At 40.2% G+C, this 25154-nt stretch overlaps 1 protein-coding gene and 1 pseudogene across 2 annotated transcripts in view; one reads left to right on the forward strand and one right to left on the reverse strand.

Moving 5' to 3' along the window:
• LOC309699741 (tripartite motif-containing protein 16-like) overlaps window positions 1–16970 on the forward strand; it is a 141222-nt pseudogene extending 124252 nt beyond the window's left edge. Inside the window, exons 2-3 of the transcript XR_014280826.1 lie at window positions 12971–14551; window positions 16078–16970. The product of XR_014280826.1 is annotated as a tripartite motif-containing protein 16-like (transcript). The remainder of the gene's footprint in view (window positions 1–12970; window positions 14552–16077) is intronic.
• Window positions 6230–24804, reverse strand: LOC309703130 (uncharacterized protein; the record flags this gene model as incomplete). The annotated part of the gene is made up of 11 exons (XM_082527840.1): window positions 6230–9832; window positions 9914–10009; window positions 10505–10669; window positions 10761–10878; window positions 11150–11220; window positions 12254–12361; window positions 18550–18620; window positions 19922–20022; window positions 20811–20896; window positions 20972–21074; window positions 24800–24804. 11 exons carry the CDS (start codon window positions 24802–24804, stop codon window positions 7658–7660), a joined length of 3099 nt encoding a protein of 1032 aa, XP_082383966.1. The 3' UTR covers window positions 6230–7657.
• Between the last annotated feature and the right edge of the window lie 350 nt (window positions 24805–25154).

Raw genomic sequence — 25154 nt, forward strand, 5'->3', positions numbered from 1 at the left:
AGACAAACAGCTGGAAATACTTGTTGGAAAGGATTGTCATGCTTCAGACAAACACACAGCACACACTCTAACAGTCCTTTATTTGCACTGAAGGAGACACGTGAAGAAGCCAAATCACACAATAATGATGTGAACACATTTATAGTCAGTGTTCAAGATGATGGATAGAAATGAGAATCATGAAGCATTTGTTCACTTTTAGGTCTGTTTCTTACAGCAGAAGCAGCATTTACATGAACTCACTGGCCTTTTTCCACTGAACGCTCTCTTCTTCATCACCTCATCTTCCTCTTCTGACTGATGCTGAGCTCCAACCCTTTTTACTTCCTGGAGATGATTCATACTCACTGAAATTTTACTCATGGCTCAGAAACTGTTCAGTTATTCTTCATTTATTAGTCTGTTTATCAGGAACCTCTGTTGATTTTACATGTAAAGGATTTTTCTTCTATCATTGAACCTTTTAAGGGTTTTCTCTTAGTAGTTTTGGGGAGTTTTTAATTAGATTTACAGCTTCAGAATAACTTTGTGATGTCAGATTAGAAAGTCTGTGTCCAACCCTGGTGTTTGATCAGATGTTTGATCCCTGCTGGGCTGGATTTTTTATATGAATGTTGAATTTGTTGTTTTGGAACTGAGTTAGATTTTTATTGATGGATGATTCGTTGTAAAAAGTGGATCTACCAACAGTTTATTTCTTTGTTATTAACCAGCAAGAAGACTTTTCCCCAGAAACAGAGTTTTGATTAGTGGAACTGACAAACAGTTTGAGGCTGATTTGGCTGATATGGGTGAATATTGAGCAGATAATGATAATGTGAGACACTTACTGACATGTACAGATGGATTTTCCAAGTATGCATGCAGGTGTCTTCAAACCAAGGCAGCAGCATCTTTTGCATCTGCTTTTCAGGATGTTCTGAGTGAAGGACGTGTACCTGTTAAACTTCAAATAGATGAAGGCGAGGAGTTTAATAATAAACATTTCCATCAGCTGAAGGTTCAGTTTAACATCACACATTGATTAAACCAAGTTTTGTGGAACGTTTTAACAGAAGCTTTAAGGACCATATGTGAAAATACTTCACATCTGTTAACTTATGAAGACGTGTAAACGTGGTCCAGGACCTTGTGCTGTCAAGGCCAAGCAGCCGGTGTAAAGAGGTTGGAGCCAAAAGCTGACTCAGTACATGTTTGTTTGATTTGAATGAAAACTTGATTTATAGCAGGGATCATGAAGGTCGAGGCGAGACATGGAGGGAATGACACGGGAGCAGGACTCACTCACTATTAAATGCTGAAGCAAAGCTACAGAGAGGGGCGTTTCTCCAGGATTGCGGTGGAGTGAGGAAAAGAACAACATGTCTGAGGTGAGTTTCTGGACTTACACTAGGAAAAAGGCTCTATTTTTTGTTGCCTACATAGTAGAAGGTGACTTTGTCTCTAAACAGGAAAATGAGCAGTCAGGGGTTAAAGTGGATTCAGCAGGTGGAGGAACCCTAAAATCAGTTGCAACAGCTCAGTGTGGGGAAAACATTCACGACTCAGTATAATTACTGCTGAGAGCTCCAGTAGATTTTCTGAATGTACAGGCTGTGATCAGCTGACCTGCTGCTCTTTGTGGATTTACACAAGTGAATTCAACCAGATGTCAGCAGATGTTTTATGAGTTGAACTGATTTCCATCCTCTACACTGACAGTAAACTGTTTATGCTCTTTTTATTAGACACTATTCAGCTGGTATGAAGGTGAAATTCAGTGAATCTTAACTTCAAATTCATCTCTGCTACACTTGATGTAACCAAACTCTGAGCAAACCACAGCCACTGTGCAGCAGTCACACACTGTTCTGCAGCAAACTAACCTGTTTATCCTGCACTAACCTGCAACCTTTAAATAGCACAGTGCCTCAGTTTGTTTAGCAGCACGTTTCAGGATATGAAAAAACATAATGTCACATGTACAGAACCAATATGTGATTTAAAAACATGAAGACTTACATGTGAGCTTTACAATCAGTCGTTGGGCCAAAAGCAAGAAAAAGGAAACACTTTAAGCCCTGACTATGACACATAGTTTTGCCACTTTTATTTCTTTTTCTGTGATATTGCTGGTGATTAATACACCAACAGGAATGAATTCCATGTGTTACTGTTTAATCTCAAAGCAGTTTGATTTGAGGCTCGCAGTGACAAAATAATAACTCCCCTTAAAGGTGTTAAACCTAAAGTAATGAAGGTCTCCTAAAGGTCTCTTAGCATTAGACTCTTGCTATTTCTGTGCCTTCATTCTAATGTGTACACTCTGTGTTTAGTTCCTCTGGACGTGGCCCTGTTTTCCCGGAGCAGATCCTTAGTTTTGAATGATTGGAGAGTGGCTATAGCGAGCAGTGAGTGAGCAAAGAGAAGCTTTCCCTGTCCTCCCCACCTTGGATTTCCTGGAGCCTGGACCCCGTCACACTTGTATATAGCACAATTCCCTGCACTGTCTGTACACATACCTGGTGTAATAAACTATTTCTCCTCAAAGTGAAGAGTCCTGCGCGTGAGTCCTCAGTGAACGGTGACATCATTACAGTAACAAAGTATTTGTACTTCATTACTTCCTTCCTCATGCTGTAACCCTCGATTTCATTTGGTGTGTTTTTTTTGATGAGATGCAGCTTTCCACACCATCTTTTCACCTATTGCTGATCACCACACTGTGTTTGTGTGCTAAAAGAGAAATCATTTCCTGCATGGAGACTAAACGGAAGCACAATTACATTAACTCAGAGGGTACAGCAACTGTTGCAGTTTGTCTTGAAACAACTGTAATCTCCACATCTGGACTTTTTTCTCAATTGAATTACGATTTTAATCTCAAAATTGAAACTTTATTTTCAATGTTATCTATAATAGTTTCTCTTAATGTGGCCGTAATACTCATTCGTACAGCAACATTGCCAGCAAACTGAAATTGGAAAAATAAGATGTAAGTAAAAAAACACAAAGATGTAGGTTTCAAAACTTAGTAAATAATAGAAAACAAAAATTTATTCGCACATTTACGGTTTCAATTCACCTTTTTTTCAGTTTCATTTTTTCCCCTTTCGATACAACATTTTCGTGTTAATTATTCTCAGTTTCATTTTAAGGTGGCATCGTTTTAACCCCACGCACACACAGAGGGTCCATAACACTCACATTTCCAGAGTGTAACAACCAACCACCTGTGTGACATCTGAAATGCCCATGGTGTTGATTCTATAATATATATTTAGCTAAAATCTACACATTTATTTGGGGGAAAAATGTTATCTGGCTGTGGTTCTAAAGATCTGTGATCGTTACGTGTTCACTGACACCTGATTTATGCACACACAGTTATTGTGGTTCATTTCATTATGTCTTGGATTTGTCTGAATGTTGTGCCTGCTCCTTTATCAGTCTTTGCTTCCTGCATGTACAGCTTATGTGATTATTGACTAGGAGGGTTTGCAGTTTCATCAAAACACGAGTTGTTTGTTGCTTTCATTATGACTTGGCTGACTATGGCTGCTTATACATTGCAGACTCAGACTATTACATTAATACGCTATTATTGAGCCTGGATAGCTCAGTCGCTAGAGCATCAGACTTTTAATCTAAGGGTCCAGTTGGGTCCAAGTTGTCAAAGCACCGTGTCAGGTCTTTGAAAACTGTAATGCCCTTTCAGCTTCCCGCTGGACTAAACATGCCTTGTTGTTTCTTTCAAATCTGTCTAAACACATGCATGTTGTATTAGTTGATGAATTAAAATGGAAAATGGTGCTTTTGCCACTGAAGTCTGAATATGTGCCACTGACAATGCAGTACTAGTTGACTTCTTTTTGCTTGCCCCCCAGTATGCTATGCTTTGCAGTTGTTGATTTTCGGGTGGAGGTGGATCCAAAATTATTTGCAATTGGTTTACAGGACTGGTGAAGGACTCTTGTTTCTGGTCACCAGGGAGAGTCCGTATCACAAAGGCTGTGAAGGATGCAGCTGCTCTAGATCAGAGGTGTCAAACTTAATTGTACAGGGGGCCAAAACTCAAAGCACACTTTAGGTTGAGGGCCAAACAGGGTAAGCATTTATTGAAAACACTAAAACAATGTTTTTTGAACATAAATATGAATAAAAACAGACAGGAATATTGTTTCAGAATAAATACACTTAGAATAAAGAATAACTTCTAATAACCGTCATAAGTTTTCAAACATGTCTTTTCCTGTCGTTGCATCGATTTAATGTCCAATATTTCCTCTGAAACGGGCATATTGGAGTTCAGTTCATGGATGAAGATGGCCAGCTGTGTAATGTCCATCATGTCTGTACTTTTATCCACAGCAAGACAGTATGCTATAAAGTATTTGCTTCTTTCACACGACTGTGTTCTTAAATCAGTGGTCATCTCACAAACCCGACCGTATTTCTACTCAAGCTCACATTTGCCAATATCTGGGTTACCGTTACAGTTAACCCTAACACTAGCTCTTCTACTTTCTGTATGAGAACTATGACTACATGGAAGGAGGTAACACAGACGATCCGACAAAGAAAGAAGGCACACAGACTAAATACACACAAAGGAGATTAGGGAAAGTGGAAACACATGAGGAAACAGCAGACACCACAGGGAAAGTGACACTAAACACGCACACACACAGCAAGCTTGACGAACCAACAAGGGAGACTTAAACACAAGCATACTGAAAGTAAAAGACAGACCGCATAATGCTGTGAACAAGAACAGACAAGGCCATAGAAGAAAATCTAAACCATGATGAAACTCAGCTAAAACCTAAATGATGATCAACACCAGAACTTAACATATGTTCATTATCATGGGAGAGAAGAATAAACTATAAAAAGAAATCAAAAAGATGGGTCGCAGACCCAGACCCTGACACAGAACAGAAACTGGACTTGATTGACACTCTGAATTATTGAATCTGTAGCTTTTGTCTCATTAGCGCTTCATTTTGCCGAGCCATGAATAACAATATGAATGAATGAATCTATATAAAAAGGATCTTGCAGGCATATAAATGTACGCTGGGCTGGATGTGGCCCACGGGCCTCGAGTTTGACACGTATCCTCTAGATACTGAACAACTACAGAAAACTACATTTCTCCTGTGGCCTGCAGGTTCTGCATCTCACCGTCTGAAATACACAACGTAAACATCACTTTAATACTTTTTGCTTGTTAGAATAATGAACTACAGAAAGACGTCATCTTACCTAATAACTGCTGAGCACTGTTTGACTGGGACACAATGGGCACCTCTGCAGTCGACTCTGAATCTATATAGAAATGATCTCGCGGGCCGGATATAAATATACGTTGGGCCAGATGTGGCCCGCAGGCCTCGGGTTTGACACACGATGTAGATTGATGGGTTTGTAAACGAGATAATGAAAGATTATATTAGGTAAACCTGTACAACTGCTCACCGATGCAAATATTTAATTAGCCAATCACATAGCAGTAGCTCCACGCATTTATGGACGTAGAGATGGAAAAGAAGTTTAACAGGTTTGGTTGTTGGTATTACACAGGCTGCTCTGAGTATTTCAGAAACTACTGGGATTTTCTACACACAGCCATCTGTAGGGGTTACAGAGAAGGTTTTAGACTTGACAAATATTCAGAGAACAGCAGTAACGCCTGAAAGCACAATTCTTATTACAGTGTTTAAAGAAATCAAAGATACTTGTAAAGGTTTTTTTAACTCTAATAACACATTCAAGATGAACACGTTGGCAGTGATGTTGCCACAGAGACGTTTTCCTCTACACAAATCACTACAGTTACTTTAGCTTCAGCGTTGTTACATCACTACAGAAAACCTAGAAGCAAAAACACATTTGTGCTTGTTTCTTGAACTCTAAGAACTATAAAAATGGATGATTTTGAGATTGATGATGGTCTCGACTGCTTTAGTTTCTCAGTTTTAAATATGATACAAGACCAGAATTAATGAGAGGTGCAGACAAAAAGAGGTTCTGCTCAAGATTAGATACAAAATGCAGCTGTAAGAATAGGAAATGTGGATATAGTTTCAAATGTGCTTGGTTTTAAAGTGAATGTTTCCAGACATTCATCCACTTGAAGCGAGATATTTCAGTCTATTTCAATTAAAACATTGTCTTCTGGCAGGAAAAAGTGCAATACAGTCTTTGAATGAAGTGCGCAGAGTGACTGAGGAACAATACTTTATTAATTAGTAGGGAAACATTACATACATACATAAATAAAGACAGATCAACATAAAAATGTCCTCATATGAAAACACAACTTGAATTTTCCAAGTCAGACAGAAAGTGTCTGTTTTTAATCAGAGTTATAAATATCTCCTTGTTTAAACTAATCGTGTTTTTTAAAAAAGACACCACCGCTCTCAAAGATTAGTTATGTCAGGCTTTATAAAAACACAATTAGTAATATTATTATTTCTATATAAGTCCAGCCTGGATTAAAGAGATTCTGCTGCACGGTTCGTGCAGTTAAAGGTGCTTGTGAATCGAAAAGGCATTCAGTCACATGACCTTTAAAAACTGCAGAATTTTCAGGATACTCCAAAGATGTACATCTTTATAGCTGCAGATATTTCTCTTTCAAAAAGGAAAAAAGTACCACAGGAATAAATCAAAGGGAGTACAAATAAAATGAAATTAGATTTTATTCACTCCGTTTTTTAGCTCCCCTCCTTTCAATTCAGTGTTTAACTTTGCAGTTTGTATGTTGGTTGTAATAGTTTCTGTCATACAATACGGCGTACCCCTTACTCTCATAGTAGGAGCCTTTAGTCTGTGGATTAACGGACAGACTGACTCAAGTGTCTGTAGGCCTAATAGGAGAGATCAAGTCATGGCTACGGCCACCAAATTATTCAGAACTGCTAGTGTTAGTGTGGTTTTGACTGAAAGCTTGTTAGCAATCACGTCACAGGCTGTAGTCATTTCCCGACTCATCCAGAGATCTCAGAGCTTCACTCTGACCAAAACAAAAAGGTCTGTGATTTCTGATAAGACATCGGCTTTCCTGAGGTCGTGAGGAGAGGTCATTATAGTCATTAATCTTGGAATGTACTCTCAATTAATAGATTTAGAAAGAATACAAATATACCTTGAAAACAAGTTGTTTTTCCCCTCTGTGGTTGTTTAAAGTACATTACAAGGACAATATAGTACAAAGAAAACGTAGTGAACTTTTCAGCTCCGCTGCACTTAAACCTTATAATAACAAACAAACAAGGTAACAAACAAGATTTAAATCCATACGAGACAATCTCATTGTATCTTCCTTTGTTACTCAAATTAAACTTGAACATTTTAAAAGGTATCTACATTTCATAATGGAGTGTATCTCCTGACTTTCCTGAAGGAGGAGTGATTAGGAAAAAATCCTCAAAACAAAACAACCAAGAGTTTATCTCCAGCGCGGCCTTGTGGGCAAGACCGAGTCCTGAGAATGAGCGGACTTGTCACTGTCACTGTCATTCCGTCTGTGGCCTTTAGGGGGAGCCAGCAAGTCGTGGCGCGATGCACGAGGAGATGATTTGACGCTCTGAGACTTCCTCTGTGAGGAGGGGGAGAGTTTTTGGACATCTGAGGATCTTGCTGACGCATGGACTCTTAGTGATCTTGATCACGTAATAGGCAAGGAGGTGCTGGATGGGGTAACAGGGGAGGTCGTCTTGGAAGAAGGTTTGGGGGAGGGGTCTGACCCAATGTTGGGGGAGTGGGAAGCAGCAGGAACAGCAAGGTTGGTGTGAGTACGTCTGAAAGAAGAAGAGGCTGTGCTCCGTGCAAAACCCGGAAACACAGATGATGAAGAGCTAGTGGCTTTGCGCAAAGGAGTGGCAGGAGCACTGACGCTGCCTCCTGCTCCACTTCTTCCACCCTGAGAGAGTGCCCGCAGTGTGGAGCGACAGATCTTCTCCTCCTGCTGGGCTTTAGGTTTCATTAAGGGCTTTTGGCTGGACATCTTTCCTTGAAAGTCCTTGTTCTGTTCTCGGGCAGATGGCTGAGTACCTGAAACATTCTGGTTCTTTGAGTCCTTTGGATCCAAAGTCTTGGGGATCCCAGATTGTCGGGATGAAGGAGCATTTGCAGGCCTCGCTACTCGTCGAGGGGAAGCACTGCTTCGTTTTGAGGGAGTCAGACTGGTGGGCACTGCGGTGCTGGAGGAGCCTCGATTCTTCTCTGTATGTTTGATTCTGGATGGACTTCTGTTGGTCCTGGATATTGGCACAACCCTCCTCATGTCCTTGTTCTCGGAGGTTGTGAGGGTCCGGATAGATTTGGATTTGCCAGATGCAGAGATAGTGTTTGGGGTAGGTTTCTTCCCATTAGTTTGGACTTTAGACGTAGGAAGGCTCTTGCTGGGTAGTTTAGATGGAGTTGCTGGTTCTGCTTTTACTTTGGTGGAAGAAGCTGCTTTTGCAGTTTTACTGGTTGAGTCTTTAGATGCCATGTTGTTTTTGCTTTTCTCTTCTGTTGATTGTTTTGAGACGGTCACTCCATCACTGTTCCTGTTGGTGGACACTTCTTCCTCTTCCTCCAGTTCTTTATCTTTCTCAGAAGCATCTGCTGTGAGAGCAGGCACTACATTAGGTGTTGGAGGTTCTTTCGGGCGCCACACAGAGGAAGAAACAAGCAGTGATGTGTCATCACAGCGGGGGACAGGCACTGGTTGGCTGCTGATGGGTACAGGCACTGGTTTTTCATTGGCCGGTTGAGGTTCTGAAGGCATGTCATTGGCTAAAGCAGAGGAAGTTAGTTTGTTTCCTCCTTGGTTATCACCCTTATGCTGATCTTTTTCAGTTTCTGCATAGGTGCTTTGTGTGTCACTTGTAGCCTCGCACACACCCGTCACACACCATACAACCACCTTATCCTCTTGCCCCTCATCGCCCTCTCTTGGTGTTGAAGAAGAGCTGAGCTCACAGACTTGCTCATCAGATTGTTTTGGATTTACAATCAGTTGGCCATTATTCTGCACCTTATCAACTTGCAATTCATCCCCTTTCTCTTCTTCCAAATCTGTGATTGTCAAATCATCTTGATGAAGACCGACATGTCTGTTTTCGCTATGACTTGTGAGGGTGTCGCCACTGCCAAACACTTTTAGCTCAGGAACCAACGTGCATTTGTCTAAAACCACCACCATGTTTCCTGTAGCAGTGGTGCTCTGCTGAAAGCTCTTATCAGTGCAGTCAGTCTGCTGAGTTAAAACCAGTTCAACATCTTTTGGTTTGCTTGTTGTAAGTGTTGCATGGCTGCTTAAACCCATGCCAGGTTGATCACTGCTGCTTTTGTTGTTGTGTTCAGATTGCTGGTTTGAGTCAGAGGTAGGTTTGACTGCAAGTTCATTTGCAGGATTAGTGGCATTTGCACACGTCTGGGTAGCATTTTGGCTGAGGTAAGTGGCAGTTGCATGGTTTTTGTTTTTTGGACTCCTTTTGGAAGGTGATGAGGAGTTTTGTGGTGCCGTCTGGGTGGACACTGGGAATCCTGGACTTGAGGGAGATGGAAAACTGCTCCCTTTGCCTCTTTGCTGAATGTTTTTGCGATCAGTCGCCTTTTCCAGGAAAGTGCTTAGTTCCTGCTCAGCAGCAATAGATGGTGAGCAGGATGGAGACTTTCGGGAACGACGTAAGCTCACAGCACGTCCCAGAGGACTGTGGGAGTTGTTCACTGGTGAGCGAGGGTGGGACCTAGGGGTCAGGAGCTCCATCAACAGTCCGGCCTCGTCATGCCGCGACAAAGCAGTGGACATGTCAAGCTCACTGTGGCAGCGCAGCCCAAAGACTCCATCCACCTATAACGGGAACAGAGAGTGGATCATCGTTAGACATCTTTGATTGATTTTGTTTTACAGTGTCTGCGTACGTCATCCTACCTTTTCTCCTCCAGCCCAGGAGTGCCTCTTCTTCTCCTCCAGCTCTTGTATCCGCTGACGACGAGCCGCCTCCTTCGCCTCCCTCTCCATGTTCTCCTTCAAAAAGAGAAAGAGAAGTTATTTTCCTGATGCACGTGACTCTTCTGGTCCTCCATAGCCTACAGATATTATGCATGTTGAAAAAAAATTCAGATCCTGATGGACAAATCAAAGCAAACAAATCAAAAAAATAAAACAAACTGTGAACCCTTGGGCCTTAAATACAACATCTCCTCTTATGCCTGATTCATGGTCTGGTATTTGTGTCTCTGTCAACAGCTCATCGTGAGAGAAGGGTTTGGGAATTCAAACTACTCAGAGGCAATGGAGACACACTTGAGCCAAAAAGCCAACAATGGTGAAATTGTTGGCAATCACATAAAACGGAAGGTTTAGAAACTAATATGTTTCACTGTAAATCAGAAGTGTTATGAAATATGGGATGAAGACTAATGTATCAGTTGAAGTATACCAACAGTTTTAACCACATCTACTGGATCTTGTGTGGATTGTTGTACAGCTCGTGTAATGGATTTGCATTCATAGTTGTACCTTGACAGCATTTGTGAACCTGGAGCAGAAGGTGTGGAAGATGCTGAAACAGTCGTCCAGCCTGAAAGTGTCTCTGTCCTCGCAGAAAAAGTCGATCAGCTCGCTGCCTTCCCTCTTTAGCTGTTGCCGACTGCCACGGAGTGAGCAGAGAGATGATGTGGCATGCTGAGACAAACATAATAGGCACAAAATTATTTTTTAAACTACACACTTATTTAAAGATTATATAAAACTAAAATACTGTTATGTGTGTTACCTGCAGAAAGCTGTCCAGTTGCTGCAGCAGCTCTGTGTCTCTCTGGATGCTCTCCTCCACTGAGTGTGTGCGAGATGTCAGCAAATGCAGCTCAGCATCCAATGTTTCCAATGAGATCCTACCAAAGGAAGGAAAACAAATCCATGTAGCCTCATTTCTGCTTTGGTTTCATTCATTTTGTGTCTGGTGTAATTTAAGTATCAAATGAAGGACTGAAAAGAAACCAGCAGGGGGCGGTGTTCACTCAGATTCTGTAGAGATGTAATAAAATGATGGAAAGAAGGAGTATAATAAATAAATCCCCACCAAACAGGTTGATGGAGAAATGTAGTGGTGTATGTGGACAACTGTAGTATTTAATATGTGAATAATATGAAGTGATGTCTGACCTGGCTGCAGCCTGGATGTGACTCAGCTTGAGAGGAAACTCTAAGAGCTTCTCATCTTTTTTATGGGCTTCCTATAGAAAAACAAAAAAACAAAACATGAGACCCCCTCTTTCCAGCTACCTCCTCTTGCTCATTTTGGTGGTACAGAGGTGCTCTCAATCCACATAAAGAGACCCATTCTCTGTCCCAGGGTCCCCTTCTGGTAGACATTACATGAAATCACCTTAAAGACATAATCTCACCAGCATGTTTAGGCCTTCTACCAGTAGGACTTGCCTGCAGCTCTATTCTGAGCCCCTCCTGAACTACTGAGCATCTCACTCTCTGAAGCTGAACCAACAACTTGTCAGAATAAACTAATTTCCACCTGTTGTATCTGCAATTTTATTCTGAGGGTTCAAATTTATATCAACTAGTTACTCAACAGCTTCCCCTTCAGCTTCAGGTCTCTCTTCACCACTCAAACCATTAAGACGTGGATCTGCTAATTTTCATTGTAACCACTTCACACTGAGCTTCAAACTCTCTCAAACTGTCTCAAGAGCTGATTTCATTAATAGATTAATCAAAAAAAGGATTGTATCATCTGCAAAAAGGAGAGACGTGTTTCTGAGACCACCAGATCTGAAAGAGTCTGTACAAAACCAGCAGTGGCGGAGTCCACCACTCTCCAGGAATAAGTATGACTTATTGACTGTAATGTGAACCAAGCTCTGGTTGCAGTTGTCCAGGTACCAAGTAGCCTGTAACAATGGCAAACACCCAAAGCAACACCAGGATGACAACCACATCATAGCATAGATCTTCCCTGGAAACTCTAAAGGTGTGATTCCCCATAAAAATAGGGTCTTTAGGGTCTTCCTCCCTAAAAAAAAGAAAGAAAGAGGGACAACATCTCCAGCCTACCCATTCGGAAGTAGTGTCCCTGACCTCCTGCCAATGAGTGCCAACCAGCACAGCCGACTACATCCAGAACCTTGATCAAATTCAGATGAATCTCATTCACCAATGGTGCCTGACAACCACAGAGCATTTTAACTGTTTGTGTGTCTTCAGCCACACTGGCGTATGTGCAAAAATGAAATGAACAATGATGTTACTCACCAGAGCGACAAAGTGCAGCAGGTTCATGCCTGGTTTGTTAGCTTTGGTGTCAGCCAGAGACAGGAGGGACGACAGCTTGAAGCCTACTGCGTTTCCTGCATAACCTCCCTGCAACGCACATAGCACAGAAATTAAACTCATAGTGGTAAACATTCAAACACTTGAACAACAGAATCTGAAGCTATAAAACTACATTTCCCACAAAGCAGTTGGTCTCCATAGTCTACCTGATAAGAGAGAGTAGAGACAGCAAGTCTCCAGTTTGACTGTACACCTAACATGTATCGCCCAATTATCAGCTCATTCTGTTAAACATTTATCAATTAAATGAACATAAATACACTTTTTCTGCAATCATTGTGTCATGACAGTCAAATGAGCTCATGCATTCAGACCCTGAGATTTTAAATGACAGATACTAAGATTGTGTAAATAAGCTAACACTAAAATACAACTTCTGCTCAAACTAGCAAACTAAACCGTCAGAAATAAAAGTAGTACTTCAACAGCAGAGTGACTGGCTGTGATTAAAACTGCAGATCAACCTCCGAACAATTTAACACAGACAAACATTTTTAAATGTGCTCTGCTGTGTGAAAAATGACCACACGCCGTCTGCTTGAAACCACTTCTCCTCTTGGAATAAGTCAAGGCCTCATAACCACTCCCACTTCCTGTTTCTGAAAAACACCCAAATCTTTTCCTGTATTGCATCAGTATTAGAGAAACTCACACAGTCACTGACACTGAGAGGAGAAATGGCACAGAAAGGAGTTCAGCTGGACCGAGAAACCTTCTCTTGTTCCATCTGTTTGGATCTACTGAAGGATCCGGTGACTACAACCTGTGGACACAGCTACTGCAGGAACTGTATTAAAAGTTTCTGGGATCAAGAGGACAGGAAGGGAATCCACAGCTGCCCTCAGTGCAGGAAGACGTTCACACCGAGGCCTGTCCTGGAGAAAAACACCATATTAGCAGCTTTAGTGGAGCAGCTGAAGAAGACTGGACTCCAAGCTGCTCCAGCTGATCACTGCTATGCTGGACCTGAAGATGTGGCCTGTGATGTCTGCACTGGGAGGAAGCTGAAAGCCATCAAGTCCTGTTTATCTTGTCCAGCCTCTTACTGTGAGAAACATCTCCAACCTCACTATGATGCAGCTCCATTAAAGAAACACAAGCTGGTGGCCCCCTCCAAGAAGCTCCAGGAGAACATCTGCTCTCGTCATGATGAGGTGATGAAGATTTTCTGTCGTACTGATCAGCAGAGTATCTGTTATCTCTGCACGATGGATGAACATAAAGGCCATGAAACAGTCCCAGCTGCAGCAGAAAGGACTGAGAAGCAGAAAGAGCTCGAGGTGAGACGACTAAACATCCAGCAGAGAATCCAGGAGCGAGAGAAAGATGTGAAGCTGCTTCAACAGGAGGTGGAGGCCATCAATGGCTCTGCTGATAAAGCAGTGGAGGACAGTGAGAAGATGTTCACTGAGCTGATCCGTCTCATCCAGAAAAGAAGCTCTGATGTGAAGCAGCAGGTCAGATCCCAGCAGGAAACTGAAGTGAGTCGAGTCAAAGAGCTTCAGGAGAAGCTGGAGCAGGAGATCGCTGAGCTGAAGAGGAAAGACGGCGAGCTGGAGCAGCTCTCACACACAGAGGATCACAACCAGTTTCTACACAACTACCCCTCACTGTCAGCACTCAGTGAGTCTACACACTCATCCAGCATCAATATTCGTCCTCTGAGCTACTTTGAGGATGTGAAAGCAGCTGTGTCAGAGACCAGAGATAAACTACAGGACATTCTGAGAGAGGAATGGACAAACATCTCACTGACAGTCACTGAAGAGGATGTTTTACTGTCACCAGCAGAGCCAAAGACCAGAGCTGGATTCTTAAAATATTCACATGAAATCACACTGGATCCAAACACAGCAAACACACATCTGTTATTATCTGAAGGGAACAGAAAAGTAACATTTATGAAGCAACAACAGTCTTATTCTGATCATCCAGACAGATTCACAGGATGGTTTCAGGTCCTGAGTAGAGAGAGTCTGACTGGACGTTGTTACTGGGAGGTGGAGTTTATGTAGCAGTCGCATACAAGAATATCAGCAGAGCAGGGTTTGGCAATGAATGTTTTTTTGGATATAATGAAAAATCTTGGGCATTAGATTGTGACACAAGCAGTTATACATTTCGGCACAACAATATCCCAACTGTCCTCTCAGGTCCTCGGTCCTCCAGAGTAGGAGTGTACCTGGATCACAGAGCAGGTATTCTGTCTTTCTACACAGCAAATCCAGCATGTCCAAATTAACACTGTCGGATTTGATTTCAACACTATTAAAGTGTCTATATGGGTCCACACCAGAGAGTGTTAATTTAACTCTTTTTGGAGAGTTGGTACGTTAACTCTGATTTAGTGTTAAACACCAAATCTGTCTGGAGTTGATAATTTAACACTTGGTGTTAAGAGTTTATATATTAACTCTCAAAGAGTATTTTAGTTTAACTACGTAAGAGTTATCTTCTAATTCATTCTAAAAAATGGGAATTTTACTGTTCTGAACTTCTAGAAATTTCTTTTGGAAATAAACATTTACTAAAAAGATGCAATGGTTTTTGAAAAACATTTATTCTGAACTGTGCACCACAATTTCAAAACATTTTCTGAAAGATGTAACAGTATACATGTTCTCACTTTCATTAGAATTTTGTTTATCAAAAGGTCTGACATGGTAAATGCAAATAACAGCATTCTCATCACTTATTTCTTCAATACAATATGCATGTCCTTCATTCATCCCTTTGTGGAACTTCAATGCACTTCTGCTCTCCCCCATATTCCATCTTCACAAGCATATCCTGTGCGGAGATTGAATAAAAATTAGTTGACACTAATTAATGGCACAAATAATCCAGTAAACAATTGCAGCACAGTAAAAAAAAAAAAAAAAAGGAATCCTCTTTGAGCCATTACTTGTGTAAAGTATTTTCCCAAAAGACAAAGACACAGGCAACAGGTAATACTGAACTAAATGTAAAACCTCAACCTTTTTAATTTTTACCTAAACCGTGTGCACAAAACTCTGGAGGGATCTATGCTAACGTAGAACCCAGTCAGGACGCCTGCTACTGCTGTTTGCTCGTTTTTTTTTTATTTTGTTTTTTTTTTTTATGGGCGATCGTTTTCAGGCTTCAAGTAGCACCATTATACCAACATTTCACATTCTAGACATTGTTTTAGGTGTATTTGACCAAAAGTTTGACTGAAAATTCACATGCAAGCTTTTTTCAAGGCTGTGGTATTTGCCCGCAAACAATACCTTTCAGCTAGCTAAAACAGAATATTATGCTATCAGCGAGCAACATGGCTAATGCCTTTCACACAGCTTTGTCTCAACTCCAAAGAGCCACAGAAATAAAAGCTCATAATAATAATTGAAACAATCTTTGAAAAAATGACTTACCAAGCATGGCAAACAACTCAAATATGTAGAGCAAAATGTTCTGAAACGGCTTCACTTCAGCTTCGATTGGAGCCGTGCTGGGGGCGGAGTCTGTGAATTTACTCTGTTGGTGTCATAGCCCCTGTAGGAGTTCAGAGTTAAGAGGTCAAGAGTTAATGTTTCCATTGTAACACCTCCAGATTTGACAGAGAAACACTCATTTTTAACACTCGATTTTAACTACTATCATTTTACACCTCAGAGTTACATTAAAAGAATGTGACTCTGCTTAGAGTAAAATTAACTCTACTTTTGCAAGAAGACTACTAACACCAAAACATTTAACACTTTTGAATTTGCTGTGTACAGCGTCTCTGAAACCATGACTCTCCTCCACAGAGTCCAGACCACATTCACTCAGCCGCTCTATGCTGGACTTTTATCTTTTGAGGGCGTCTCTGCAGAATTCATTAAACTGAAATAAATGTCACTGAGGGACAGTTGATTAAAATGTGATTTAGTTTTGACTTTCCTTTGGTCTCCATCATTGTTAATCAGACCACATTGTCACTAATGCCCACTTTGTTGCCTCTGACATGGGATCCCTCTCTACACTAGTCCATTTACATTTACATGCTTCCCTTAGGCAGTATTATTAGAGTGGATAGTATGTGGGCATATTCTCATTATTATGCAGTGAAATGTTGATTTACTTACAAAACAATGTTGGTTAAAATGTCTGTTTTAGTTTGCAGTTTCTTTGGTCTCCACATTTTTGCAGAGCACTCATCGTTGTGCAGTTTCCTGTCAGTCACACTTTACAGATACTATTTTGATATCTTATCATTTATTGTCTAATTAATAACTGACTTTGTTTGAACAAAGACAATTTTCATTACATTTACATATATTTGTTGTTGTTGAAATAATCAATCAGTTCAAGAAACAGCTTGCTTTGGGTTTTTTACATTGATAAATGCAGCTTTTTATGCTAATTAATGAATTTGCAGTTATTTGGGATCTAATTTTCTTTCACCTTTAATTATACCTACATATACATACAGCATACTCTGATTTTATTAATTAATGTGTAGCTGTGTTGGTCATATCGTTATTGCCATGTCGTTCAAAATTAATAACTTGATTTAAATATCCTCTTTGGAGGCTGCTTAATTTAGTGCACCAACCTGTTTTATGCATAAAATTTTGTTTAGATCCACAATTTGAACTTTTACTCAGATTCATAAATAGTTTTTGTCTGATTTTCTTTCATCATTTTCAGTCAGTTACATTTTGCACGAGTCTGATTTCTGCATCTGTTCACCAATGAATGCATGTCATTGGTCCACACTGTGTATAAGACAACCAACAGTTATGAATTAAAAACAAATCATTTTGAAATTTAAAACCTTTAGAAGACATTATATTATTTCCAATCAATTTGTGAGTGATAAATTGTTCAGTGATACCCTGACTGTAATTAAATGATGGATTTAGCCACCATGCTGTCACGCATGGTTTTGGCCGCCATCATGTCAGTTTTTAAAACAAGAGCCTATATTTGGATGATAACTTGAAGTCTAAGGCTACGTTCACACTGCAGGCGAAAGCACATCAAATCCGACTTTTCTGACCCTCTGCGACCCATATCCGATCATGGTATGACAGTGTGAACGGCACAAATCTAATATTTTCAAATCCGATCTGGGTCACTTTCGTATGTGGTACTGAATCCGATACATATCTGATGTTCTAGAAAGCGACTGCTGTTTGAACGGTCATGTCGCATTAAATCAGTCTTTTACGTCACTGACACAAGACAGACGCCGATTATCAGCGCCGGAGAAGACATCGCGAACGCTTCCTGGCCATCCAGAGAAACTGTTGGGAAGACAACGTTGGAGAAACGTGAACATTTTATTTGTACTGTATAATCTGCAGATTCTGACAGAAATCTGCAACTTTCCTTTGAAGCACCGCTCCCCTAAAACAGCAGTAAGGATCATTATTATGTAAATAACAAAATAACTTTAGAATTTAAAGCAAAATTGGGAAACGTAAAGTCTGAAACAAGTCTTTATATTAACGGCCAACAGTCAAACAATACTGTTCAGTCTGGGTGTAAACAGAGCGCGTTGTGTGTGACGTCTTCTTTTGCACATGCGGGCCACTTTGAGGGTTCACACTAGAGCGCGTTTGCTGTCAGATTTTATCTGCAGTGTGAACAAGCAGACAAAAAAATCAGATTTGATCAAAAAAATCGGAGTTGAGCATTAATAAGACCTGCAGTGTGAACGTAGCCAAAGTTACAGTTAATCTCATGGTTAAAACTGTAGATATGAATCTAAATCTATTTGTAGCAGTAAACATGTTTAATTCTGATCTAAAGTTGAACATTTAAACATGAGTTTTTTTGGGACTGACTCAATTTTGGAGCCAGCCTCCAGTGACCACTTGACACTCGTATTAATATATGTGAGTGTTTTTAAAAAGAGTATATTACGTCTGATTATAATAAGGAAGAGAAGTTCTATGAAAACACTGCTTTGTTTTAGTGTCGTCTTAGCATTTCTTTTTTAATTTGCAGCTCACCTTTTCATCTTGACTCACTCTAATAAAAAGTTTCCATACAAAGTTTTAGGTTATGTACAGAAACAGGAAATAAACCAGAATTCTAATATTAAATTACTGTCACGGAAATAAAGGGTGTAAACTAAAAAGCCTTTTGTTGCCTCTTCTTCCTTCTTGTATTTCTTTTTCTTCTTCCACCATCTATCCACTTTTTTCTCCCTCATCTAATTATTCATTGATGCTGTACAATGTGTTTTTTTTCCTACTCACAGCGTTAAGGAGGTTTCCGGCCTGCAGCACCAGGTGGAGAACAGCATGGAGCTCCTCGCAACACATTAATTCTGGAGGACGGAGACAAAGTAAAAGAAATGATGTCTTCATTTGTGTCAGTACATAAAGGATAAACCAATGCAAAAGCATCACCTGCTGGAAATAACTGTGTAAAAAGAGAGTAAAGAGAGAAAAAACACAAAACCTGTGCAGTAAAGATACAGATAACATAAGCTTATGATGCTAAAATCCCACTGGGTTTGCTGTTTTATCACATGCAGTGTTAGCATGTGGAAGGTTAGTTAACAGTTCAGGCAGTTATCAAGTTCACACACACACTGCTAAAAATACTGAAGGTGTTAGTCTGTATTGGGTGGAGGGTGTAAACGAGGAGAAGGCTTTACTGCAGGTATTTCTGCACCAACGACATTCAGTCCAGATTTATTGCGTTTTATTTCTTTTCATCTTTTTTATTATTATTTTATTTTTGTTAAAAAATATTCCAGAGTTTCATACACAGATCTCTTTTCTTTCTTTCTTTTTTTACAACTTCTGAATCAAACGGCTCACTCCTTCACATAAAGATGAAAGTACTGATTCTGAGACATTGTAACACAATCTGTGTAACAGAATCTGCTAAATCTGTGAAAGTGTTTCTAGAAGCTTCTTGGTTACACCTCTGCGTGGTGATTCTGAAGCTAAATGAATCCTCTGAGATCGATGTCATCACTGATGACGACCCCAAACAGAACCTTATGTTTGGAGTCAAGAAAAATAACTTTTCTGGAGGTTTTTAATGTTTTTGATGGATGTGAGTCGGTGTGATTTCTTTGTTGTTTGTTCATTGCCGAGACACAGAGATAAGGTTCATCAGCAGCAATGAGCTGCATCTCAGAGTGTAACTATTAACATGCTCTATGCAACTTTTAACACCTATTATTTATTGTATATTTGACCAAACCCTACTTTACCTCAGTGCCCTGATCCCAGTGTCAGGAGTCAAACGTTACTTTTTTTTAAAAATGTAAAATTAATTTAAAAAAGTTGATGAGTTTGCTCTAAAAACTTTTACAGCTCCACCACCATCGTTGGTGTTCATGCCATTCTCTCAGTAATTTCAGTTCATACAACACAGATAGAAGCAGTCTGGCCACACAATCTCTACCTGCCTCCTGCAGCACATTTGCTTGTGGTAAGGAATAAAACATTGTAACACACTCAGTGTTGGTTCTGGTCCTTCTCTGCTCTGCGTTGACACTGAGACAATAAGTAAGAGAAGAGAAAGCAGAGCTGTGGCCTGTGTGAGCTCCCAACAGCGGCTGCATGCAGAGAGCAGCTCATCCGTGTGCCGCTGATGCTGCGAGCGTGTTACCTTTGATGGCGGCGCGAAGGATCTTAATGTCCCGTTTCATGGCCTCGCACGCTGCCGGAAAATCCTCCTTTAAGAGCATGGATTCAATGCGGACTGTGTAACTGCAGACCGAGAGAGAGAGGTGAAAATGAATTGATTAATACATTTTTATTTTGCGTCCAAGCTGGTACACTTCACTAAATACAGCTAATGCTACTACTTTACATACTCTCGTAGTAACTGTATACCAGCAGCTGGCAATTAGTTTGAACTGTGGGACTATTTTTAGCGCATCTCATTAAGGAGATGTTGTTATTGGTGTGTGGGGGAGCTGCAGGCATGTAATTGATTCAGCTTGATGTTTTTGAAATGATCTGAAGGCAGATGTCACATTACCAGCGCTCCAGCAGCAGCTACTTACTAACATTTGTTTGTTTTGTTGAGCACAAATTGATGCATTAACGGTTATGATTCCTGAGTCACTGAGTCAGCTCTGTTAACTGTCACAAGGTCCTGTTTAGTGATACAAAAACATTTTCCCCCACTTAGAGCTAGAGCTGGTACACAGGCCACTTTTACCCAACACTGTTTCACACCAGTGCATCATGTTTTCAAAAATTCAAAGTAACCACTGTACAGCCAGTAAAAGTATTTATGTTTAATGTTGTAAGTATACAAGTAAAAGTACTACAAAAATGTACTGTTTTGGTGCAGTATTTCAGTGAATGCAACGGTGAAACTGTACAGACAGTGGAAGCATTTTCAGTGTAAAACTGTTTCATGGATCTTGCATGAATATCGGAAATGTTAAAAAAAAAGATCATAAAGGTTTAATTCTAATTTCTGAAACTTGCAATGAAAGTTGAACGCAGCATAAATCTGAATAACTAAGTAAAAGTTCAGCGCTCACCTGGGCACCTGAATCAGCCGGTACATGAAGGAATCGGCCAATGAGAGCTGAGAGACTTCGCCGCGGTGTGCCTTCAGTTTCTTCACCTTCATGAGTGCAAAAAGATGGATCAGATAAAAAAAACACATCAGTGTGTGTGTGTGTGTGTGTGTGTGTCTCACCTCTTCAGACTCTGGCAGCAGTTTCAGCATTTCTCTCAGACGCTCCACCCCAAAAGCCTCACTGTTGCCATGGCAGATTTCATCTACTATAGTCTCATTGGACCTGGAGGAAGAAGATATTTAAATTTAGTGTGAGCAGCGATATAAAAAACAAACATAACACTCATTGTGCTGAAGTTAAGAATTAAAATGGCATCAAAATAACATTACACTAAGCTGATCTGGGTTTTCCCCCCACAGAGATTTAATTACCATCTGCACACGTACAAGGTACACTCAGTTCACTCTGTCAGGTTAAAATTCAAACAAGAAAATGAATAATTTAAGACAGTTTTATCACTTTGTGAACTCCAACCTTTTACTTTTAAATGATAATTTCATTTTCAACATTGAAACAATGTTATATATTCATTCAGGAATTAGCCTGAGACGACATTTATAGTTATTTTTCTGTTGACTGGAAGCACCTTCCCTGTTACTTAAAGTAAAATAAAATGGACAAAATAACTTCTTTAACTAATTAACTTCAGTGCCGATACACGTCCAGTTTATTTTAACCTACACAGTGGATGAAGAGAAACTCAAAAACTCAAAATTTAACTTATTGTACTGTTGTCAGGAGATAGAAACTTTCTTGCACAGAGTTATTGTGCAAAGCTGCTTTCAAGGTCATGAGGAATTCCATAAACTTGAGATTTTCCTATTTGATATCCAGTTTTTGTATTTTTCGCTGAAACCTTCAATTTGTTCAATGAGTACAGAGCACACTTTCACAGTTAGGCCAAGCACAAAAAGACTGAAATTCTGATGTCAGAGTTCATTTAAACCGTTTCTTGACTGAGTGAGCTGAATAAACTGGACAGGCGTGTTCTGTCAGATCATCCCACCAAGTACAACTTCCTTGTACATATTTTTACACTCTGTTATAAATGCAACATGATGTCACAGAGTTTGCAGATGTATTAACAACAGTTTTAGTAACATGCTCTGGACATACTTTTAAAATGCGATTTTCTAAGCAACAAGCCCTAAAACGAGAAAAGCAAAAATCCCACAATTGAAATTTTGTTTCCTTAATTTTATGACAAAGAAAATTAGTATTTTCTGAATACTGTCTGTCAGTGCTGTTTACATCTGTCTAAATCTCAGCCAAGGATATCTGAGAGTGGATTTGTGGGTTTAGAAGTTGTTGGCGTTCTGTGTGTGTGTGTGTGTGTGTGGGGGGGGAGGGTTGTTGGTCGGAGAGCTGTTTGTCACACATTAAGTGGTCGTTCAATGGAATCCGCTGTGACGCTAATGATTGTCTCCCCTGCTCTCTTACCTGCCTGAGAAAAGTTGGCTTTAAATTTACGGCAGTGATTTATCAGAGATGTGCGGAGCATGGAAGGAGAGCGTGAGAAATAGAGACAGGTGGTTAACAGTGAGTCTTTACAGTTGCCTGCACAACCTGGTGGAGTCTTTCATGTTTTAAGGCTGCATTTCAGTAAATGGTGTTGGAGATCTTGTTAAAAATGGAAGAACTATGAACAAAGAAAAGTCAGATTTTGACACACTGCACAAGTCTGGAAGGCATTTGATTGGTAAAGACTTCATTTTTCAACATCAGAATAATCCAAACACATTGTCAATTACAGTAAAAGAACACCTTGACTGTACCTGGACCTGCACAATAAAATGGTATCAGTCATGGACTGGCCTGAGCCCAAATCTCAACATTACTGAAGCAGTGTGAGAACAGAACAAACAAAGCAAAACAACACATCCAAAGAAGAGTTTTGAATGTCCTTCAAGAAGCCTGGAGAACTATTCCTGAAGACTGTTTAAAGAAAGTACAAGCATGCTGTTTAAGAAAGTTCAGGCTGTGCTGAAGAACAAAGGCGATCCTGCTAAATATAGATTTTCAGGCTCATCTGAACTGTACAAACTCTGATTTGTCTTATATACTGGTTTTCCATGTATGTTTCCTCACATTGTAATAAATCGCTGCACCTTTGTTTTTTAACCATTTCCTTAGAAAAGTATAAAGAAGTGCAGGGCAACTCGAACATTTTGCACAGTCATCCCAAAGTATATTTCCTGGAGCAGATGGCTGTGTCTTTTACTTCCCACTTCTCGAAATTGTTACTTTGTTGTTGGAAAAGTTAAAAGTACTTATACCCAAGTCATGATGCATGCTTAATCATCCAGGTAAGGAAATCCTGATGAGTGACGAAACTTTTCTCCACCTGGAAACGTTACGTCCGGATGAACAGAACTAACTTTTGGGTACTTTTAGCTCGGTGTTAAAGCAGCTGCAAAACCTTCAGCTTAATTTGAAACTGAATGACAGAGTTTTTGTGGATATTGTGCATCGTGAACATAAAATGATGCAATACAACTCAGATTCTTCTCCAATTGATTTCAGGTATAGTTGCTGTACATTCCTGCTCTCCGTCTCCCACATGCCTGTATGTCCCTCAGTGTGTTTGGTAAGCACTAAGTCTCAACATGGTGACCTGAATGATTCAGCACATTCATTCAATACATTCTCTAAGCTTAGCCAACTGACTCACCTTGTGGACACTTTTTACGTGACTTCCTATCTCTATATTAAGCTGTGGTGAAGATGTAAAATCCTCAGTGAGGTATAAATGTAAAAAGGGTGAAGGGAGGTTTAGATAAAGCAAGTTTTTTCATTCTTTGAACTACATTAAAGCTTCATGAATACGTATCTATGAACAATATAAATGCAGTAATTCTGTCAAGCAGCATTGCGGTGACCTTACCATGAATGGGTTACAAGACAGCAGGCCCCTGGGGACAAGACCACCAACCCTCCTACAGAGGATTAAGACGTCAGGCTCAAGGACACACAAACCACAACTGCGGTGTAGCCGAGCTGTTTAGTGTCTCACTGGAGCAGCGCTGTGCTTTGATTTGAATGTAGGATATCACTTTCTTGCTGTTTTGTCCCATTTTGTACGCTTTTTTTGTTCATTTTATGTCCCTTTGTAGCCACTTTATGCCTGTTCGTTACCATTTTGTATCTCTTTATTTCTATTTAATCGCTCTTGTAGAGATTTTCATCTTTTTGTCATCAAATTATGTATGCTTGTAACAATTTCGCATTTCCTCGTATTCTCATTTCGTTTCCCTTCGTCACTGTTTTTTCTCTTTGTGATCAATTTTAGTTTCTCAGTCTTCATTTTGTATCTTTTCATGGCTAACATAAGTTTCCTTGCACCTATTTTGCATCTTTTTAACCATTTTACACCCCTTTATTGCCACTTTGCACCTCTTCATGCAAGTTAAGTTCACTTTCAGCCATTTGGCCTCCTTTGTCACAAGGTTACACCATTCTCATTTTTCTTCTTTTCTCCTCAAGTGGTTTAATTCTTCTTATTGCTATTTTGCATCTCTCAGCCTCTTTGTTGTCACTTTAAATCTTTTTGTTAATAATAGTCAATAATCAATGACATTGTAGTTATTTTCTGTCACTTCTGTAGCTCTTCATTATGAATTTAAATCTTTGTTTAGACAGTTTGTCATTTGTCAATTTAAGATCAGTTTATATCCATTAAGTTATTCTAAGGAGCTTGGAAAGAAAAGCGTCTGGACTTCTTTAAGTTTCCTTGAAGACGTTTCACTTCTCATCCGAGAAGCTTCTTCAGTTCTAAGAGCGATTGGTGGAGAGTCCCAGATTTTAAGCCCTATGGGAGTTTCCCCCCAAGAGGGACAATGGACCCCCTAATGATCCTCTACCTAATCACATGAGCCAAGGTGTGAAAACTGGTGTAGGTCACAATCAGCCAGGGTTTCAGGTGAGCTCATTGTGAAACTTGGCCCCACCCCATCGTGTGATTTCCTGAGGTCAGATGGCCCAGGATGTGAGTGGGCGTTAAGGCGTCTGGGAAGGGATCTCAGAACTGGATTATAGATGGCAGACAGTTGGTGTCGTAAACCACCGCCTCTGTTCAAAGACGGTCGCTCACAGTGGACATAGATGAATTATTTTACTCCTCTTTCAAACAGTCTTCTCTGTCCAAAATGTGAACATTGATATCCTCGAAAGAGTGACCTTTGTCCCTTAGATACAGATGGACAGACGATAGAAGCTTCTCGGATGAGAGGTAAAAAAAAAAAAAAAGGTCTTCAACTAAGCTCAAGTCCTTTTTTAAGCTCTTTAGACTACGATGACGCAGAT

Source organism: Aulonocara stuartgranti (genome assembly GCF_965226115.1).
Source record: "Aulonocara stuartgranti genome assembly, chromosome: 3".
In the NCBI taxonomy this organism is placed as follows: domain Eukaryota; kingdom Metazoa; phylum Chordata; class Actinopteri; order Cichliformes; family Cichlidae; genus Aulonocara; species Aulonocara stuartgranti.